Raw genomic sequence first — 20,282 nt, 5'->3', positions numbered from 1 at the left:
AACGACAACTTTTGATTTTCGTAGACAAAGATCTGTCTCAGGGACCCCTACTGGGAAATGCTGAGATTAAGATGACAAGTTAAGGTGTTGCTCTGTCTCTTCTCATCGACTTTCTCATCTTTCTGTCTTTCTGTCAGGGTTGTATAGATGCATATGTATGAGACGGATAGAGTTGGAGTGCAGCGCTTATTTTCAAGGGTGGAAAATATACCAAAATGTCCTACTCAGGTGGAATTATTACGACTTTGCTAATATTTTGCTTAAGCCAAGGAATGTGAAAAAGGAGTTTGCAAAAGTGAACAATGATGCAATTCCAAAAAAGGTTGAAAGGACACTAAAAATAAATCTCAGCTGACTGACTGTTCACTGCAGGGGGCTCATTCTGTGGCTACTTTACAATGGGCTCATTCCTGATTCTGTGCCTATTGAGAGACAAAATGTGTGTCAAATTGTCCTGAGACTGTGCATATAACACAAGATTATTGTATATTAGAGGTGGGAGATTAGACGATATATATATATATATATATATATATATATATATATATATATATATATATATATATATATGGTCTGGGAGATTAGTTTGTCATACGGTTTATACCTGTTCTGTGCGCCTGTATTGTGGAAGTGATTTATGACAATGTTAGATTGTGATGACGTACTTTGATTTTTCAGGTATTTAATTAACTGTTAAACCAAAAACAGGCTATATTTTTATATTAACAATGAGTCCCGTGACTACTTGTATATGAAAGGGGTTACTCGTAGTGATGAACCCACAAAGAATTATCACCCCATCAGCTCTACGGAGCGTTTTAGCGCCTTTGAGCGCATTGTTTTGGTTTTACGGTCAACGACTTAACTGTTTTGGTTCGCTCTCACTGCACTCACAGCACTCTCAAGCTCTAAAACCTGCTCAGCACCAGAACAGCCGATAGACACAGTTAGCGAGTAGCTGGTGAACATACAACACAGAGCTATAAGAGTGAATATAGGACTTACATTCGCCAGGTGGACAGAAACACGACTCCAAATGAATGGTAATGTTTCTCTGTAACTGCTGGATGTGTAAATAACCCACTATTTGCCAGCATGTTAGCCGTATTAACTTTATAAGTTGATAATATGTCAATGTTGTATCCACAGCTTGGTTCTGCTGCCTCAAAGGGGCCACGAAAATCAGGTTAAACCCATTAAAAGTTTCTTTTTTCCAAATGAGATACTGTTATCACAATCTTAATATCACTATAGAGGATTTTATCCACATCGCCCACCACTTATATACATTAAACATGCACTCAATTACAGTAACAAAAGAAATTCTAACTACTTATTTTCAGCCTTGTTTATATTTAGTGTGAATGTGAGTGTGCCTACAGATGTGCATATCCTCGCCCTCATGTGAGATTAAATATATGTTAAGGTAAAGTCACTCCAGCTGTGTTTCATCTAGAACAACAATCTTTCTCAGCAGCTGGGACTGAACTGCTCATCCTCCTGCTGGGATGGATGAATCTCCTTCATCCTCCTCTGCTGTTATTCTCAGTAGTTTCTTTTTTACAACCCATTGTTTTCAAAGCTCCAGTTATTTTCTTTGAGAATAAACGCCTGGCTGTCCTCAGTCGCTGTGGATTAAGAGCCACAACACAGCAGTGTTATGCTGTTTCGGAGAGGGAGAGAGATCTTGATCGCTCATCCTGCTTTTCTAATTTTGTATGAAGGAGTTTTTTTTCCATTTATCCTGAGATTATGGTTATCTATAGGGAGCAGAGATTGATTTATAATGAAAAGCATCATGAGTTTAACGTGGCTTGAACACATGATTTGACTTGGGTGCATACCTTTCTATAGAGTGCTACTATAATGTCTGTGCTTGCCTCAGCAGAGTAAAGTTTTGCTCAACTGCTGAGGTGAAATCACTTGAACCAAGACAATGATAGAGTGGGAATGACGGGAGTGGCAAAGGACAAAGAGGGGAAGGAACTGGTGGGGAGGGAGGTAGAAAAAATGAGATACAGAATACAGAAAAAAATGTTGTACAAAGGCAGTGGCTCTGTCTCCTTGACTCAGAGTGCTGTCTACTCCCTCTTCTGTATATGTTAGAAACCCCACCTCCCCCAGTGCTTCTCTCCTCCCCTCCCCTCCTCTCTCAGTCTGCGGCCGAGGAATCCCAGGCAGCGTTTAATTGCAGAGTGCAAAGGCTTTAGTTGGGCTAATGAGCTCAGCACCGGAGCTGGGACTCTTTCACGCACTCTCTGAGAGACGGAAACCCATATGGAGTCCTTTGCCGGAGGAGCCTCACAAGGCGGCTGGATTTAAGGTGGAGGGGAAAGAAGGAATTCATAAATTCAGGTACAGCCGACTATGTGAGAGAATTTACCAGAGGCAAGAGACGGAGTAAGAGGTGGTGGAGAAAGAGAGGAGAGAGGGAGAGGGGAGGGGAGGAAACGGGAAATACACTGCCAGACCGAGAGAGAGAGAGAGAGAGAGAGAGAGAGAGAGAGAGAGAGACAGACTAGAAGCCTGCAGCAGCAAATGAGACAGAACAACGAGGCGGGAGAGGTAGAAAGAGAGACAGAGAGGGAGGGAGGTGGAGAGGGGCCCCGTGTAGGAGAGAGGGCTACAGGGTGAGGAAGAAGAGGGAGCAGAGAAAAAGTTAGGAGAAGTAGGAGAAAGAGGGTCCAGAGGAAAGAAAAGAACAGGCGCAGAGATTAACAACTACAGGAGAGAAGAAGTAAGGGAAACAACAGACAGGAAGGAAGGGGAGGGAGAAGTCTTGGGTAGAGAGGGAAAAAAAAAAGAGCTGAAGAAAAGTTTTCTTGTGGGAAGACGCAGATGAGGAAAACAGAGCGAGTGAATGACTGGGCTAGAGAGAGAAGGGACGGGAGGAAACCAGTTGTTTTCTAAGGCGTTTTCCACACAAGCCTCTGGACTTCTTTGGACATGTACACAGAAGGCGCACAAACAACGGGACACCACCGATTTCTTCAGCACATCAACACGTCCACCCCCTGCCCCTGCCAGCACTGCGTCCACTATGAGCAGCCAGCGTACGGCCATCACGGTGGGCCAGGATACCAACCAGCATCAGCCAGACAGACAGACCACCCATCTCTGGACTGCTGGAGAGACATCCAGGCTCCTCGGGTGAAAGACGTAGGAGGGAGAGCTTTCGTAGTGGACAGAGCTGAGAGAAGCGGTCATCGCAGCCCACAGAGGAGGCCTGTGTTCGCAGGGCCGGGCCCTTACAGCCAGTCGGATGACTTGAGCCAAGTTTGCCCCTGGGAGTTGAACCCTGCCCAGTGGAGCTACCCGGCGGAGCCTGAGGTGAGACACTACCCGTCTGTCAGAGAACAGTGTGGCTGTGTGGTGCGCAGCGACACCAGGGCACACCCCTTTAACGCCGGGATACCACATCCTCTCCCCCATCTTCAGGTCAAAGGTCAAGGGTACAGGCACAGGAGGACTGTCAGGTATATCTCGGTGGATGAGGAAGAGGAAGGTTGTGGATGCATCTCTGAGAACTACCATTCGGAGCCACACAATCCCCATCTGGGTCATTTACACATGCCGAATGGCCACTGTGGACCGAGGCCTGTGTTCTTTGAGGGAGGGGAGGAAAGAGATAGGCATCAGGACCGGGACAAACTGAAGGGTGGATCAGAGGAGGGCTGTAATGGACGCGGTGGCTCTCACAAAGGTTTCTTCCCTACTGAAGTCCCACAAAAACACTTGAACCAAAGCAGACAGAGGGGGCCCTGCGTCCCTCCCTCTGGCATCACCAGTCCAGAGCCCTCAAAATCGACAAGCAACTACGACCACCAGTGGCAGGGTTCGGGGGTGGCGAAGCAGAAGAGGAGGCAGGATTTGGTGAGGGATCAAATCAGACAAGTGGTGACAGATCTGGAGGATGTGTTGGGGGGCTTGAAGCAAGTTCACGTGGAGATGAAAGAGGTAGGAGGGTCAATTATTATAGATGTTTGTTCTTTAAGTGTACATCAGGTGACTAAACATGAAGGTCTGCGTCAGGTGCAGATGTCCCAGCCTTTTTATCGACGCTCCCCTGGACATTGTGACATTTAAAAGGATTGACACGAAGCTCAGATGCTGCCAATCAGTTTGACACGGGTCGTGAATCTGTGTGTGCATGCTCGTGAGAGCAAATCAGTATGTGTGCGTGTGCATGCTGACTGCATTGTTTGTGACTCACTCATACATCTCTTACCGAAGTGGTGATTGAGAACGATTTGCAATGACCTTTCGCAGATCGCTGCTGAAATTGGCGGCGTTCCGGCCAGCACATTAAAAAGCCTGGCTTGAGACTGTACTAAATTATGACTTGCTCTTACAGTATCCATTTTGCATGCAGCTGTAAAATTGCATTGATTCACAGCTGAATGCATCTGTGCAAGGCCTGGCGTTGTACTGAAGCAACATTACATATAGAAAATCTCCATGATTGTGAATTGAGAGAGTTGGAAGCTAAAGGATGTCAAGATATCCCAGTTTTGCTTCAGTTTTAGCACAGTCAGAGACAAACTTGTGGTTATAAATACAGTGTGGCAGTGGCGGAAGAAGTACTCAGATCCTTTACTTAAGTACATCTACCAATACCACTCCATTACAAGTACAAGTCCTGCATTCAGATCCTACTTACGTAAAAGTACATTAGTATTATCAGCTAAATGTGCTAAAAGGATCAAAAATGAAAGAACTCATTCATGAAAAATGGCCCCTGTTATTGATATATAATTACATCATTAGATTGTTAATACTGATGTATCAATGCCTATTCAGCATTTTTCAGTTTTATCTGGTCGATGTGGAGCTAATGTTAACTGCTTCATATATAGTTTAGTCCAGTGGTTCCCAATCAGAGGGTTAGGGCAAGAGGAAAAAACTTTTCTGCTGTGTTCTGCTGCACAAATCTGTATTCATATCATTTTTTGCTTTTTCTGAAATATTGGGGAGTTTTACCTCTGAGAAGTTTGAGAAACATGTCTTTGGTAGAACTCAAAATGTACTACGTAATTTTTTTTCCACCACTGCAGTTTGGACAAGTACCGACTCTCTTTATTGCCATTCAGGTGGTCGAGCAGATCGATCGTCTCACAGCCACTATCGACATCAACGAGGAGGCGCCCTGCATCACTCAGGGGTTGTCTGGTAACTTTCACAGCTCAACTCATGCAGGTGACGTCAGGCTGCCCAATCACAAGCATGCTCCAGTCCAGGCGTTGCAACACATCGATGAAGACCGCATCATCTTAAGAACTAACTCTCCCTCCCCTGTTCACATGGCAGCGGTTGTCAAAACAAGCCGCTTCACGCCATCCAGCCACAGTAAGGACATCAACCACGAAAGGCCTGGTGTGAACGGCCACCCGCCTCACCTGTATCCCCCCAGAGACTCCAACCATGTTGGCCAAACTCATCTTGAGCCCCACCCACAGAGCCTAGACCCTAAGGTCATTATTGGTAACAGCACCGCCAATTCAAGAACTCAGAAGCCTCCTCTGTACCCTCAAAACGGGCGGTGTGGGAAGGGCCCGTACCAGCCTCCCAAGCCAGTGAGGACCCCTGCCTACCCCGGGAAAGGCCGCCAGAGCACCAGCATGGTGTGAAGGAGGGGGAGGTGGTCTGCCCCAGTGCCATGGGGGCCTGAAACATGAGACCCTGCTGCAGCGCATGGAGGTCAGAGTGGGACCAGGCAGGGGAACAACTCATGGTAAGTTCAGACACAAGAGGACATTTTTTTCTCTCTCTCTCCTCTTTTAGTGTTGATGTTTCTGTCAGCACTCGTAGCTGATGACGTTTGCCGTGTTTACTGGCAGCGTAGTTTTCAAAGTCAGTAAATGAATTGCAGTGTTCCTCCCGGACAGAAAAAAAGGGTTTATGTGTGTGTTTGATGTATGTGTGTGTGTGTGTGTGTGTGTGTGATGTCTGTGTGTGGGCGGCGGCGGAGGGGGCGTAATGTGTCTGCTTTTGTTGATGTCACATGATTTCCCAGTCTTCGCTACACTGCAAAATGTGGCTGTCTTGGCAAGTGAAATGAGAAGTGAGAGTTTATTCTTAAGTTTGGTTACACATGTGGTCAAAATCAGCCAGCGGAGTGAGAAAAGTTCACTTCCTGATGTAAGATTCAACTTTTTTTGAGTAGATCTGAGGAACTTCTGATCTCGCAAAACAAGATTAGCCATTGGTTTTTCACATATTTTAAAGCACAATTCTCAAAATATGGTGAGTTTTATTTAAGCAGCTTAAAATGTCTTTTGATATGGACCTTTTTTCTCACTTTATGTGAAGGCAGACAGGAAGATAAAATCTCAAGACAGACTTTTTTTTTGCAGTGTAACTTAGTCATCACTTCGAGGGAACTGAGAGTTGGCAGGAGCTCAGATGTTTTTTGGCTAAGGAAGACCCCACAGCCGCTTGACTCCAATCATGTGACACAAAATAGGCATCATTATATTTACAGGATGATCATAGCTCTGACTCAGAATTGGCATAATTTACTGCTATGGGGTTGATGAGGAGGAACTAAACCTTTCTTCTCGTGCCACAGTCAGATGTGTCATTACTGACTGTGAACTAGAAGCAGACTTAATAACAAGACGACATCTGTGAAAAACTCCCTCCAGCAGAGGGAAAAATTAAACGGCAGATACATACATAATTGTTCCTCCAAAAAGTCCACCTTTACAGATGCTGCAGAGACAGACGTGCATGTTTCTGTACTCCCCTCTTGTGCAGAGTATGCGTAACTGCAATCTATTTTTCTGGCCATTCCGAGTTGGGCAAGCACAATCTGGTTTTAATCATAAAACCCCCTGGCCACAAGCCAGAACGGAGTGAGGCAAACTCTTGGTATATTTGTGACATCCATATAAACATAAGCACCGCTGCACAGCATAGCAGCCCTACACATTATGCTGCAGGGAGAGACGCGCTTCCAAGGCTGCAGCTTCAGGTCGGGGCTGGCAGCCAGAGAAACGGGTCGAAAAAGGTGCACAGGCTTTCATTTCATAGTCCGATATGAGTTTAATCAGTGTATTAAAAGTGTAATGTAGCTTTTCTGCTCAACACTGTCCTTTCTTTTCACTTCCAAAGTCTTTCAAAGCAACGATGCTGTTGAGATTGTAAAGCCCTGAATCATCTGAATTAGTCACTCAGAGCAGGTTCAATGTTAAATGGCTAGCACAACAGATTGTGCTAAGCAACCCAGCCAGTCACAGAAACGTTTATACTTCTATACTTGTGAGGACCCTCATTGACATAATGCATACCCTAACCCTTACAAATCTGACCTTCACCCTGAAACCTTCCCTCAAAAGTCTTCCCTCAAACCCCACTTTTGTTTATTGCTCAAATGATTCCCCTACGCCTCCTCTAATGTGGTTGCCAGTCGACATGGGGTCCATTATTACACAAATAACATGGGACAGAAATCTGGACATTAGCATCGACGTTCAATTGCATAAAAAATGAAAGAACAAAAGACAAATTTACGGAGGGAAAATGAATTATAAGTTGTTATAAGTTTGATACTTATCTATAACTTAAGTATATTTCACTTGCAAAAGTTGGGACTGAATGTCTTTACTCTCGAGGTCTAAAACTCACATCTTCACACATTTGTACTTCTCATTAACATACCACACTCCCTAACCCTAGTCTTAATCCTCAAACTGCCCTTAATTCAGCGAATTATCTTAAAACAATACTATACTGTCTCACCCAGAAGAAGGTAGGAAAGTCAGGACTACAGGATTACAAATGTGGATATCTATATCAGAACCAATGCTGGATTACTGACCTTGTAAACTGGGTACCTGCCCTGTCGGCCTGCCCCAGACCCCTGGGGGCCCAAAAAAGCCCCATGTATGGTTTGTGGTAACTTTATAAATTCAGTTTATATTGTGCTTTAGTGGTGCACATTCCCAAATATATTTGAGTTTAATCAAGTTACCACAAACGAATTGGTACACTACAAACGTCACCACTAAATTTAACTGGCATGTTTTGTCTGTTTTCAGGATTTGATGAATATCTAAAGGCAGCGTGTTATACGCACAATACAGGAGAGGCTTATGATGTGTTCATATGCTTTGTGTTTTATCCTATGTTTCTGTTGCTACACAACCAATTTCCTCTACATAATGTCGTCACTCTCAAGGTCTAAAACTAACATTGTCTTCACGACAGAAGAGCAAACACACACACACACACACACACACACACACACACACACACACACACTTACAGCTGTAAACTTTGATAAAACCTGATTTACAGTGCTCCGTCAAGGATATACACACACTGCTTCACTTTCAGTACAGTAGCGATCAATACTTTCTGTGGCTCCATCAATAAATTACTTTATAAGAAAAGCCTTGAGAAGAAGCACAGATTGTACAGTATTTAATTGTGGAGCAGCGGTGAGCACCGATGAGCTGAGTTCTGAATTTATATTGAATCTGAATTCCCCCCACTTTTTTGTTATGATGTTTCCAGCAGGAGCTGATGCCACTGAGACAAGCTGTCAGCCGGTGGAAACAGAGCGCGGCCTGAAGGTGGGGATATTTCCAAAGGGAAAACTCCCCCAAGAGTCGACCCACGGCTGTATGTCACGCGAGCGCACAAGCATGCAGGAGTGGCCATCAAACCAAGAGTTTCTGCTTTTGCTGTTACTGGTGATGTAGATACAAATAATGAGAAGGATAAACTGTGAACTGCTACTCAACAACCACCAATAGAAACTTTTCAGTGTTAATTTATTTATACTATTTTTTTATTGCAAAGAAATCTATTTTCAGGCAGCTTACACCAGTTTGAATACTACCTAACCTCATGTATGCTATATTAAGATTTATGTCATCTGAAATTATTGTACATGTATTTTACAAATAAAGAGTTTAGACTGTTGTCACTGCTACATGGTTGTAAGAAGAATAATCGGCATGGCAACAAGACAGTTGGAGAGGCAGAGCTGAGATTAAACTCAATGATCCAACTCTCGAGATGTTGCATTGACCGCTGAATGTCCCACATTTGAATATAAAATAAAAGAAATGACACCAGCATTTCATTGCCCCTGACTCTGGGAAATGATTTATGCATCCACTGAGTCTGATAAAAGTATCCCAAATGGTTGTGGAAGCTGCGGAAATACTTCTCGGGCTGATCTGGAGATGGCAGTGTGTGATCTCTCGTGGTCTTATTCTGTCAGGGTGCCCGCTGCTGCGTCCCGGGCCAGTCGGGCCAGCATCTGTGTCTCTTGTTTGTTTAAATCTTGTCTGAGACTTTCACCACTCTACTCTCACAAGCTCCTGCTGCTATCAGAGCACAACACTTCCCTCTGACAACTGGTATCATCCATCCACCTCGCGAAACATCCCTCACTCTTGTGTCTCTCTTTCTGTCTGTATCACTGATGGAGAGCTGTGGTGACAGATGGAGGACGACACACGCAAACTGTTAAGTGTCCTGGCCACTTTGTCACTCACTGTCTGTGCCTGCAGCCTGTAGCAGTTAAGAGTAATTATGTAATGATGGCGAGTGAGAGGTGAGGTTGTGAGTCGACAAGCCGCTGAAGGTTAGATAGAAGTGCTAAGCCCATTATAACTTGTCAAGAGCAACATTCAAATAATGTTTTTTTCTTTTGGCCCTCTGAGCATCCTATTGTATCATGATTTTGATAATAGTATAGACTAGAATAGGACTATGGATTATTTCAATTATTGATTAATGTTCATTACTTTTTCTGAGTAATCGTTTAGAGAATAATATGTCAGGACTGCAGTAAATTAAATATAATGTATAAAACATGAAACTAAATGTTTCAGCACTGGACTAATGAATCATAAGTGCAGCATCGTATCTCCTAAATTCTGTGTTTCTTTGCAGGAGCAAAGACAAAATATTTTCATAGCTTAGTCATGAACTGTGTCAGAGTATTTTCCATATTCCAGATACAACATCAATCTGCTTGCTATTCATAGGAGAGGTCTGTTTTGGCAGTGAGATAAAAGTATGTTTTTTTATAAGACCTTTCTTTCAACTTTTCTATTTGACTAAAATCGAACTTTGGAAACAAATATCTCTTTATAAGACATGTTCAGAACGCTGTCTGAATACCAAGTAGAATTTGCCAAACAACCATCAATTCTGCGAGGTCTGCAGGCCTGGATCTCAGATCTCAAAGTCTGCATCACCTAAAGCCTGGTTGGCTTTGAGAAAGGCCACGTCTTGGCCTTGCATCCAAGTCTTTCTGCATACCCTGTCCATGTCTTTTCAGACAGAAGGCACACCGGCTGAGCCGTTGGCCGAGCCGTCTTTGTAAATACTGGAGTGACCCTGGAATGTCAGACAGACATTCAGACCAAGACCAACACAGAGTCTTAGTACTACCACCTCCCGTTTCTCTCATCCACCCAAAAATAATACATGAGTAGGATGCTGTTAGGACCACAGGGGTTTGATGCCTGTCCAGTAGAGTATTGTTTCCTGGTCTATTTAGGTTCTTGATGGAAAACTACAACACGCTGAACCACTGCAGTCTCAGAGGCCACAGCCTGATCCTGAACAACAGCTAGGTGCAAATAGATCCAACCAGCCTCCTGAAACACAGAGCCAGACAGGGTGAGACAGTAGCTGCTTTAAGGTAATGAGATGTGGTGCTAATCGATTACCTAGAAATTGACTACAGTGTGTTTTAATTACTAGAAAAGCACTGTAATCAGATTCTGGTTTCATATTAAGTTAAGTACGTACATTTTTATTGATATATTGCTGGATCATGCCAAATTATATTAATAAATCCCCACTAATAAATTGGCAACCCCAATATATCAGCTGATATTAGCTTGTAGATATATCGGTATCAGCATAATTGTCTGTGTATATGTCGATAGTAATAATAAATAACAGTACAGAAATACATATAAAGTTTGAGGTGGTAAAAACATGATTTGTCCAACAGAAAGTATTGACAAATCTTATTCTTAAAAGAGAAATTTAACACCAGTCTGAAAAGCAGTGTTTGTGGTTTAAAGCTTCAAGCATGTTTTGGTCATGAGTGTGATTTGTTGCACCCGTAACCACACCCAACTGTGATGTCATGGCGTCCTGGAGTACATCTGTCCATCACAGCAGCAAGGCGAGAAGTTAAAACACTGGAGATAAGAAGGTATACTTACATGTGTTTACGCAAAAGAAAAAAAAGAAGAATATTAGCCGATATATTGTCAACAGATTTTTAAAACGATTTTTAAAATCTGCTTTGGCCTCAAAAATCCTGTGTTGGTCAGTAATAGTAATGTTATGTTAATTTAGTTTAATACTTTTTTTAATTTCTTTAGGTTTTGATGTAAAACACTCTTTTTGTCTTATTAAACATCACCTTTGAAATCACAAAGTGCTTTCCCGGTACAAAAGAAAGGACAGACGTAACCTTAGCAGAAATAATAAAATAATAACAAGACAAACAATAAAAACAGACAATATCAAAATAAATACCAATAAGACTGAAAATTAAGAATCAATCCCAAAAAAATAAAACCACACTTGTTTGCACACTCTAGGTTGTGTGTTAATTTAATCAACTTAAAATTAAAGTCACTGCTGTGTTTGATGAAGATAACTCTGTATACATTATTGTCTATAAGCTTGAATAAGTTGTAATAATATATGATTTTACTTGTAGACAAACCCAAAACTAACTCAAGTAATCCTGAAACACTATAAGGTAAGAGTAACTGAGTTGTATTTATGATCAATTAAGGATTTTCAGTTTTCTCTCTGGTGTCAACAAAACATAATTGTTTTTTCAAGACAATCAAACAAGGAATTCATTTCAGAAGAGATCAGAAGAAATGAGAAGCTCACAATCAAATCAGTTTTGCCATTTCCATTATGGCTTCCTTTAGGCGTTTTGAAATGAACAAAACAGATTGGTTCAGAGAGAAATTAATACAAGTGTTTGAAGTCAAAGATGAAGAGCTTACAGACGGAGTACAGTGGATCAACAATCAAAGAATAGCAAATCCTTTGAGTCGTCCCTCCAAATACCACCCAAGTCACAATACCACCCAGCTTGAAAGAGAAACTGAATTCATCGTCAATCTCCCTCCAAGATGACTCCTCTGTGTTTTGTCACAGCGCACGTTGTAGTTTTCACTCCCTAAATTTACGCTGCAGTGTCTGCCGGTTTTGTAAGTGACCCCAGGTGAGGAAGCAGCCCAGTATATCTGCCCTACAGGCCCTTGCTGGTCTACGGCTGGTCTACGGCTGACCTCGGCGCTGTTCTTAATCTCAATGGGATGACAGAACTGCTGAGGAATTTCTCTGCTCCGTGCCTAAACCAACCTGTCAAGACGCTCTCTTTAAGCTGAGCACGTTCCTCCGTTACGTCCTCGCCGGCTCTCACGTGGCCCCCGCTTTGTTGAAATATGACCTGCAAATACCAAACCCTGGCCTTAGTAACCTCTCCAAACACTGCCCACCTACGTGCAGATGCATCCGGAAAATGTCTCTCCTTGCCACAGTATGTTCAGTGTATGCTGCAGGCACATGGCAAAAACTCATCCCCTCCTCACCTTACCTACCTGTACGCTGGATTGTGTTTGTTGAGGCCAAATGAGAGGTGCCAGCCTTCCCTTTTTCTTTTTGGCCGTTCTGTGCTTGTGTAAGGCTAACAAGAGACTCCGTCCAGATGTTGATGTGAAGCTCCACAGCTGAGCAAACAGTCGCTGTCTTCTCTACAGCATGACATGTTTAAAATGACATGCTGGTCCAAAAAAGGAGGAGGCCAGCTGAGTTCTGAGGAACACAGTCAGCCAATCACTCATCACCTAATCGGACAGCTTGAAGTTCAACATCCGTTTAATTTTCATTGGCTCTAGGGATGCTAATGTTGGCCTGACTTATAAGTGAGTGAAAAAACAATGTCAAGAGAGTGCAAAGTAAGTAAAAATCAAAAGATTAATGCCGAATGATATGAATGAATACTGACTTGAATGAAGGAGATCGTTCTTGGTCAGTTTAAATCAAATGTTTTTGTCACCTTGCACACATCAAACATTGTTTTTAGCTGTGATAGTTGCGTTCTGTCAGGGATGACAAAGTCTGTTTGTCGGACAGTCGGTCCACTTCTTTGGTCCAGACCTAATATCTAATAGCTAAATAGCTGCCAACTTTTCAATTTAGTTTGGAGTGAGTATCTGTGAAGTCGGTGCATTTTATGAGCAGGCCTTCTGCGACATTACCCCCGGCAGGGCTCGTGGTCATCACTCCTCAAACCCCAGGAATTTGGTTTAAAAAGTTCAGCTGCCATGAAATTTGGTACACATATTAATGTTGCCTTCAAGATGAATGGTTATAACTTTCGTGGTCCCCTGACTTTCCATCAGCATGTTAACATGGTTGTTGTCAGCATGTTAGCATTTAGCTCAAAGCGCTGCTATGTCTAAGTACAGTTTCACAGAGGCGCTTGCATGGCTGTAGACTCTCACTTGTTTAACTTCTGTCCAGATCTAGACTTTAACCCCCTTGTTCAACGATCCTTTGCTGAAAGAGTCACTGTCTGTAAATATTGTCCTGAAAATTCCTAGTCAGACAGGACTGGAGTCGACTCATTAGGAGTCTGGGGGATTTTCCAGACACTCTCAATAACACAGACAATCTCTTCTGGCAGGGAAGCACCTTGGCGACTTCCAACGTAAACCATTTCAATTGCGCTTAATCTTCCCGGTTCGCTGCTTTCTTAAGCTGCGACTGAGGTCTGTTTCGTTGTAAATACCCAACATCTGTGCATTTAACAGTGCATACATTGTCTGGAGGCTGCATGTTTTCCAGTACATCATTCAAAACCGCTTCATGATATATACAGCTTGTTTGAGAGAATGATTTGTTCATGGTAAAAACATCTTTGAATCAGGTGCAGCACAACGCAAGACAATCTGAGCAGGTTTAGTGTTTCTCCTGTCTCTCTTTTGCTGTTTGAAACAGTCTAGTGCTTGCTGCAAAAACACATTTGTCCTTGGTTAAAACCTCTTTGAATGAATCGCCGGAGATATTCTCTGGCGGGTTGTGTCAATCCTCCCACTCAGACAAAATATCCCAGTGCTATTAAAACGCCTGTCGTCTTAGACGATCCCCAGTGGATGGAATGAAGCCATGATGCGATGAATTCTGGGCCAGGAAGCTGAGAGACACTTCTTTTAACATGCGCAGAGGAGGAGAGAGTGAGAAAAGGCCTCCATTCATCGTGCTCTGGCTGTGTTTTAGTAGATATGGCACGGCTGTATAAGATTCTGCGGGTTGTGTCTTCACAGAGGCCTGTCAGCAAACATGCCGCCAGCGTCTGCCTGCTGGCCTGTTTGTCTCTGAGGCCACAATCTGCACGCATCACTCAAAGTAAAGCTCCTCCATTCAAAAGGACGAGGAAGAAATACTGATTCAGTCCTGCACAGCGCTGAGAGCACCACTTTTGTCCACCCAGGATACTGGATTTAAAGCTGTTAAAGGATTGTATTCTTTAATGGTCCTTGGCACGTTTATAATAAAACACGAGCATGCAGCTACGGTCCAGATCCTCAGATATCAATAGATAAACTGGAATCATTTAGATTTTCTGGCAGTTTAGAAGATTAAACTGATGCCTGATTCAAAAGAAAAAGGAAAAGCTGTTAAAATAATAAACTCATCACTCCTCACCATCTTTATTGCATTAAATCCAACATATGATACGGTTTTCAACAATGTTTTAGCAATATTAACAGTTTTACATTGCAGTTTTCCACATTCACTCAGTTACACACAAGCACACATTCATACACACATACTCCAACATACGACCCTTACTATTTAACATGAAATGAGATATTTGCAATTTGATAAAGTGACCATCAAGTGGTTAAAGGATACGTCTGGTGATATTCTGTATTTTTCTTGTTGCCAACAAACCCAAAGACCAAAACCAAAATGAATTCACTAACAAGTGTTGTCTGTGATCAAAGCCTGATATATTTTATCTCTCTGTGCCACAGAGCTCCAGTGATGTCCAAAAATTATCATGGGCCACATAATTTCACCAGTTTAAATGTTCCTTCATTATCGTGAATATGGGCACTGTAGTTTATTTGGAGTTAATTCCACATACTGTACACCTACCATGAATACTGACTTGCACATCCAAGTCCATAAAAAAATTGTCAACAAATACACTATTTGCTCCTGCTTGAGTAACATATTAGTCTTTGTAAAAAATGAAACTATATATTTGTGATTGTTTTTTAAAGATGTCTGTTCTTCAACAGGAACCAGTGGGCTTGGGAAAGTATTGAGAGACGGACTAAACACACTGTCGGTTTTGGTCTTTCCATGAGATCTGTAAAAAATATCGAATATCATACCCTTTAAATAAAACTGTAAAAACTAATGATGTGCACATAACGATAACACAAAGCAGAAAAACAAAGCAAAGACAACATGTGGCAGCAAAACACACACTTCAAGCAATAAACCAGCTTTCAAGAAATAAATGTATATGAACACAGTACTTGTATTTGTTAAGGCAAAAAAACCCAAGTTGTTATGAATCATGGCACATTTGTAGAAATACATAATCAAGTATATCTGAGGATCTCACTAGTTTAATGTACAAAATTGGTGTAAACGTACAATTAAACACGTGCAATTGCACTTTTTGTTAGTCATAGTGTCGATGTTGCTGTACAGTACGGGGGGAGATGTTTGCTGCAAAACTCCTGCAGATAACGCTTGAAAAGGAAGATTTCAACCCCTGAAAAAGGGAAAAAAAAGAGATGTGAGAAGACAGGCATCCAAACTGTAAATACAGCATCTCTTTATTGTCATCTCATATATTTTCAATCCCGTATATAATCTATTAATTCTAAGTTTATCTAGATAAAGGATATAAATGTTTAAAATACACAACATGCAACAGAAACACTCGTGCAGTACCTTGATACTCGACAGTTGCGTGTCTGGACATAAATTCCTGTGTATGTGATATCACATCTCACTATGTTGTTGGTGAAGTCTGACTCCAGGACGTGGAAATTGGGATTAACAGTAACCTGAAAAGATCATAAATAAAAACAGTTAAATAAACAAATAAAAATCCATAAATAGCTGATTTTATACAAGTGAACAGTTGATATAAAGTTAATGTGACACGTGTTACCTTCAAGATGTAGTTTCCTGGAGGGACATCAGTGATGTCGATCCACTGACAGTCGATGTTGGCGGCGTAGATGTCATGGCATCCTGGGCTCAGTCCCTGAAAGCACAACCCAATCCCCCCAGTGAGGTTTAAAGCTTTGAGGCTCTTGAGACGACTTTGACTACTATTTTCCTATGAGCGCTGCAAATGAAGTAGATTTGAGTTTTAGTTATGCAAACAGTTCTTTGGAAGCAAAGCTGTTACAGGAAACCAGCACCATGCAGTGCAAAGCCAGAATCACAGAGCCCAGACAACAGATACAATAAATATTCCAATGTCCTCGGGATGTTTTTCTTTATTGGCATACACTGGAGTCTTAGTTATAAAAACAGTTCTCAGAACTGCATCTGGAGGATTTGCAAAAAACCTCCATAACAAAAGTAACTCAGTGTGCAGCTCAGGGCCTTTTACCTACAGTATGTTTTGTTTGACTAAATAAAATACAATAGAAAATATATATATCTTCTTCTACAGAAACTTTGAACTACATGCTAAACAGGGGAGATGCTGATCTACTGTATGGCATGCAAAGTGATGCAAAATGGTCGACTAACTCTTAGTATGCGACTTAGTTGGCTTGCTGACTGTGGTTAAATTAAAAATTGTTGACAATTTGTTAACTACTTAACAGTTTAACCACTACGTTATAAAGGTCTCCTACTAAAGAAGCTTCAGTACATTATCTCAAATTTAAAGCTACTGTTCACCAGACCAGACCTCAAGACTGACTAACTCTAGCCCCGATCTGGGACTGTCATACTGGCAAACATACTGGATGGCCATCTCCTTATATTTCCCTATAAGGCGACTTATGTGTGAAAATCCAACGTTTGGCAAGAGCACTGTAACAAAAAAAACATGAACTTTCTTTCTTACCTGATAAATGGTTAAGATTAGATGAGAACATTCTTTCTTTAATGCATTTTATGAGCTGCTGAGTGACTGAAATGTCCAGTTTTCATGAAACGGCTGTTTAGGACTGTGATACGATCCTAGATCAAGGCCAGATACCCCAAAGGTAAATACTAAACTTGGGAGGACTGACTTCCAGGACTTTGGAAGGACTTTGTACCATATAACCACAGTTTAACTTTGTACATATTTAGAGACGTCTGTGATTGTGATTTCCTCAGGTCTCTCTCGTAAAAGAAATTGTGATCTCAGTGAGATTACCTGATTGATTAAAGGTCATACAACATGTACTTTACATACTGTATAAGTGTATGTTACCTGTGTATGTGACGTACAGGCGTAGCGCCGCCTGAATCCGGAGTCACAGCCCGTGTCCTCCAGGCAAAAACTGGCCTTGTGTCCCTCGGCCACTTTACGTCCAGTGACGACGTCCAGCAGGTCGTAGTTACTGAAGGCGTCCATGCTGTGGTAGTGTCTGAGGGTGCAGGACAGAACAGAATAGAAAAAAAGGACTTCTTACTTACTCTCAAAAAGGGTTCAGGAAGCCACAATTTTATGTTCTTAAATGAATGAATTTTGAGGGTGTGGTGGATTTTTTGTTGTTGTCATATCAGAGCTGAATGGAGCTGCGCCAATCACAACATTTTAATGATGTGAGGTCATTTCATTGTAGGCTGAGTAAACTCACTGGTGACAGCTGTGCCAGTCCCACTGATATCTCGGCTTGACAGGAAGGAAGTCGGTGGTGCCTTGGTTCTTCACTTTCTGGGGGAACCGCAGGAGGACCCTGAAGTCGATGTCTCTCACGGTGGGTCCATAAGCCGACCTTGGATGGATCACAGGGGAAACAGGCATGAGCTGCATTGGAAAGTGCTACTGGCTGAGCTCCCGGGGCAAGTTCTTAAAAGTAACGGAGTGCAAAGGGTTTGTTCCATTGTGCTTAATGCTTTTGGGAAAACCAACCCAGAACATTTATGTCTTGGCAGGACATCATGTTGGAGAATCATTGCTCCATAATAGGATCAAACAGTTTTGGTAACTCTATCAACAGAGCAGTTATCCTGCCACATTGAAGCAGCTACACAGACATGCTAAAGCAACCAAAAGTTGAGCTAAAAAAAAGTCAAATTAACCTTCAATGAGCAGTAAAAACAAAGGAAATACCTGTGTGAGTGAGTATATGTAGGTGTGTCTGCGTGTCTGCTTCAGTGTCTGAAGAAGTGAATCACTTTTGGCACCACAGATTACCTGGCTAGACAGTTCTCCTCAGCTGCACAGCGGAGCGCATACATCTGCATGCGCTGGATATAAGCGCCTGCTTGGATGGCATACGGGTCTGGCACAAGGTCTGGCAGTCCTGGGAGAAGAGATTAAAGGGACAATCAAAGTTTTGTTGTGTAATTCTGAAATCTCAATGTTGCCAGTTTATTCCTGCTTTATTCACTGAGATAGACGTTGTCCAGGCTGGAAACAAGAACAGCTGTTTGTGTTTGTTGGCATAATTCAAAGTGTTTTACATTCCTGAGCTGTCAGTCTGGGATCCAAATAATATTTTTTCCCTTCTTGTCATTCAGTTTTTTCCTTTTTGTGAGACATGCGGCTGACTCTGAAATATTCATAAAACCAGCTGATTTAAAACGTGATTTTTATGTAATGGATGATTATTGAGACTGTGGGTTTTATCCAAATTGATGCTCCCACTGGACCATCACGTTCGTCTAAGATCGTTTAAATCTGATTAAGAAGGCTAAGTTAATATGATTAGGGCACTTAACTTACCATTTTGGAAATATCTTGTTCCATGTCCTGTGCCAGGCGGACGGCGCGTGCGGGTGACTGACCTTCCTCTTGTTGGATACATGTTGTAGAAAACAGAATTCCTGTGGTTTTTAAACGGGTTTCGAGGGTCGTCGTTAACCATGTCCTCTCCATTACCGGTTGCCTCGTTTGAAACCTCCTCACTGGGTGCAGGGAATTGAGCAGGAGCTTCAGATTCTCTTTCCACAGTTGTGGGATATGCTGAGATGGAGTGATCCGTCTGCGCGGGTTGCCTAGACACAGACATCGCCTCTGGCACCGCGCGTAACTGCTGGTATTGCGCACCGGGTCCTGGTTCTCCTCCTCTGGTGTGCAATGCAGTAGCATCCACACTGACACCACCTCTTCTACCTGGAAAATCTGTAAAACTCCCCGGTGCCGAGGCGTTGATGGCGTTGGTGTGTTCAGGGTTAAAGCGTCGTGCGCCTGGGTAACCTGAAGCTCCTGCTCCGTAAGGGCGCACAGGCTGCTGTCTGGCCCCTGACGCACGACCATTAATAGGTGCATACTGTCTAACATCGTGTCCTGGCGCAATAGATCCTGGATCTGAACCGTGATCAGTCCTGAACTGTCTGGAATCGGCCTGCCCGGGTCTTACAAGCGTCGCTCCTCTGTGCGCTCCCGGCATTTGGCTCCTGGTGCCATCCCTCCTGCTGCTCACATAAACCCTCGACTGGCTTCTGGACCGAACCGGAGTCTGGTACTCTAATCCAGTGCTCATTAAACTATAAACCTGCCCGTTGTTCTCCCACTGAATCCGGTGCCGCCAGGGGCCAGTTGTGCGCTGCTGCTGCCCAAAGATGAGGGGAAATAGTCCCTGGAAAAAGTAATAAAATAAAAGTGACCATTTTGCCATGGCAATAAAACTAGAATAATACATCCCTCCTGTAAATCAATGATAAATCAGATTAAGAGTTGAATTGCGCGCACAGATGTTGCTTTGCGGAAAGTGAATGAAAAGCAGGAGTGCGCTCTCAGTTCCAGCTCTGACACAGAACCACATATCAGTTCTCAGGAGGACTGACAAGTGGAGAGGAGAGGAGGGCTGGAGCCTTTTTTCTGTTCAGTTGTCGAATTCAGCCCAGTTACTTGCGTAAAGTCAAACTTTCTAGCAAGAAAATTTAACCCACGCCTCGCCGTGGTTAAGTTCTGTTACACAAGACTTACACAAGGACGTTTGCTTAGTAAACTTTACGCACGGGTGTGAACTGAAGTCATCCAAATGGTACAGTTCAATCTTATTTTCAAGGACCAGTCTGCCCAGTAGAGGAAAAAACAACAGTTATCTGATGAAAGTCAGCTT

The 20,282-nt window shown here is 42.7% G+C and overlaps 2 protein-coding genes across 3 annotated transcripts; one reads left to right on the top strand and one right to left on the bottom strand.

Moving 5' to 3' along the window:
• Positions 1 to 2,572: 2,572 nt before the first annotated feature.
• On the top strand, positions 2,573 to 9,091 carry LOC139296700 (uncharacterized). Of its 2 annotated transcripts, none has more exons than XM_070919178.1 (3): positions 2,573 to 3,957; positions 5,091 to 5,731; positions 8,521 to 9,091. In XM_070919178.1, the coding sequence occupies exons 1-2, from the start codon at positions 2,947 to 2,949 to the stop codon at positions 5,625 to 5,627; spliced, it is 1,548 nt and encodes a 515-aa protein (XP_070775279.1). In that variant the 5' UTR covers positions 2,573 to 2,946; the 3' UTR covers positions 5,628 to 5,731; positions 8,521 to 9,091. The 2 variants fall into 2 exon arrangements, with proteins under 2 accessions (XP_070775279.1, XP_070775278.1); XM_070919177.1 differs by having other exon boundaries at positions 8,518 to 9,091.
• A 6,707-nt stretch (positions 9,092 to 15,798) lies between these two features.
• LOC139296357 (protein-lysine 6-oxidase-like) lies at positions 15,799 to 19,835 on the bottom strand. The gene is made up of 7 exons (XM_070918740.1): positions 18,941 to 19,835; positions 18,410 to 18,518; positions 17,850 to 17,987; positions 17,480 to 17,636; positions 16,211 to 16,306; positions 15,988 to 16,103; positions 15,799 to 15,805 (listed from the first exon to the last, which is right to left on the bottom strand). The coding sequence occupies exons 1-7, from the start codon at positions 19,833 to 19,835 to the stop codon at positions 15,799 to 15,801; spliced, it is 1,518 nt and encodes a 505-aa protein (XP_070774841.1).
• Positions 19,836 to 20,282: the final 447 nt, after the last annotated feature.

Source organism: Enoplosus armatus, chromosome 14 (assembly GCF_043641665.1).
Source record: "Enoplosus armatus isolate fEnoArm2 chromosome 14, fEnoArm2.hap1, whole genome shotgun sequence".
Classification (NCBI taxonomy): Eukaryota; Metazoa; Chordata; class Actinopteri; order Centrarchiformes; family Enoplosidae; genus Enoplosus; species Enoplosus armatus.
This window is presented reverse-complemented; position numbering and strand designations above follow the sequence as displayed.

Excerpts from the sequence above, each read along its gene's own strand:
- LOC139296700 (XM_070919178.1), top strand. The coding sequence starts at position 2,947 with ATGTACACAGAAGGCGCACAAACAACGGGACACCACCGATTTCTTCAG. Across the intron at positions 3,958-5,090 it reads TTCACGTGGAGATGAAAGAG|GTGGTCGAGCAGATCGATCG; the intron begins GTAGGAGGGTCA and ends ATTGCCATTCAG.
- LOC139296357 (XM_070918740.1), bottom strand. The coding sequence starts at position 19,835 with ATGGCAAAATGGTCACTTTTATTTTATTACTTTTTCCAGGGACTATTT. Across the intron at positions 17,988-18,409 it reads GAGGAGAACTGTCTAGCCAG|GTCGGCTTATGGACCCACCG; the intron begins GTAATCTGTGGT and ends GATCCATCCAAG. Across the intron at positions 16,307-17,479 it reads CCTGTACGTCACATACACAG|GGACTGAGCCCAGGATGCCA; the intron begins GTAACATACACT and ends TTGTGCTTTCAG.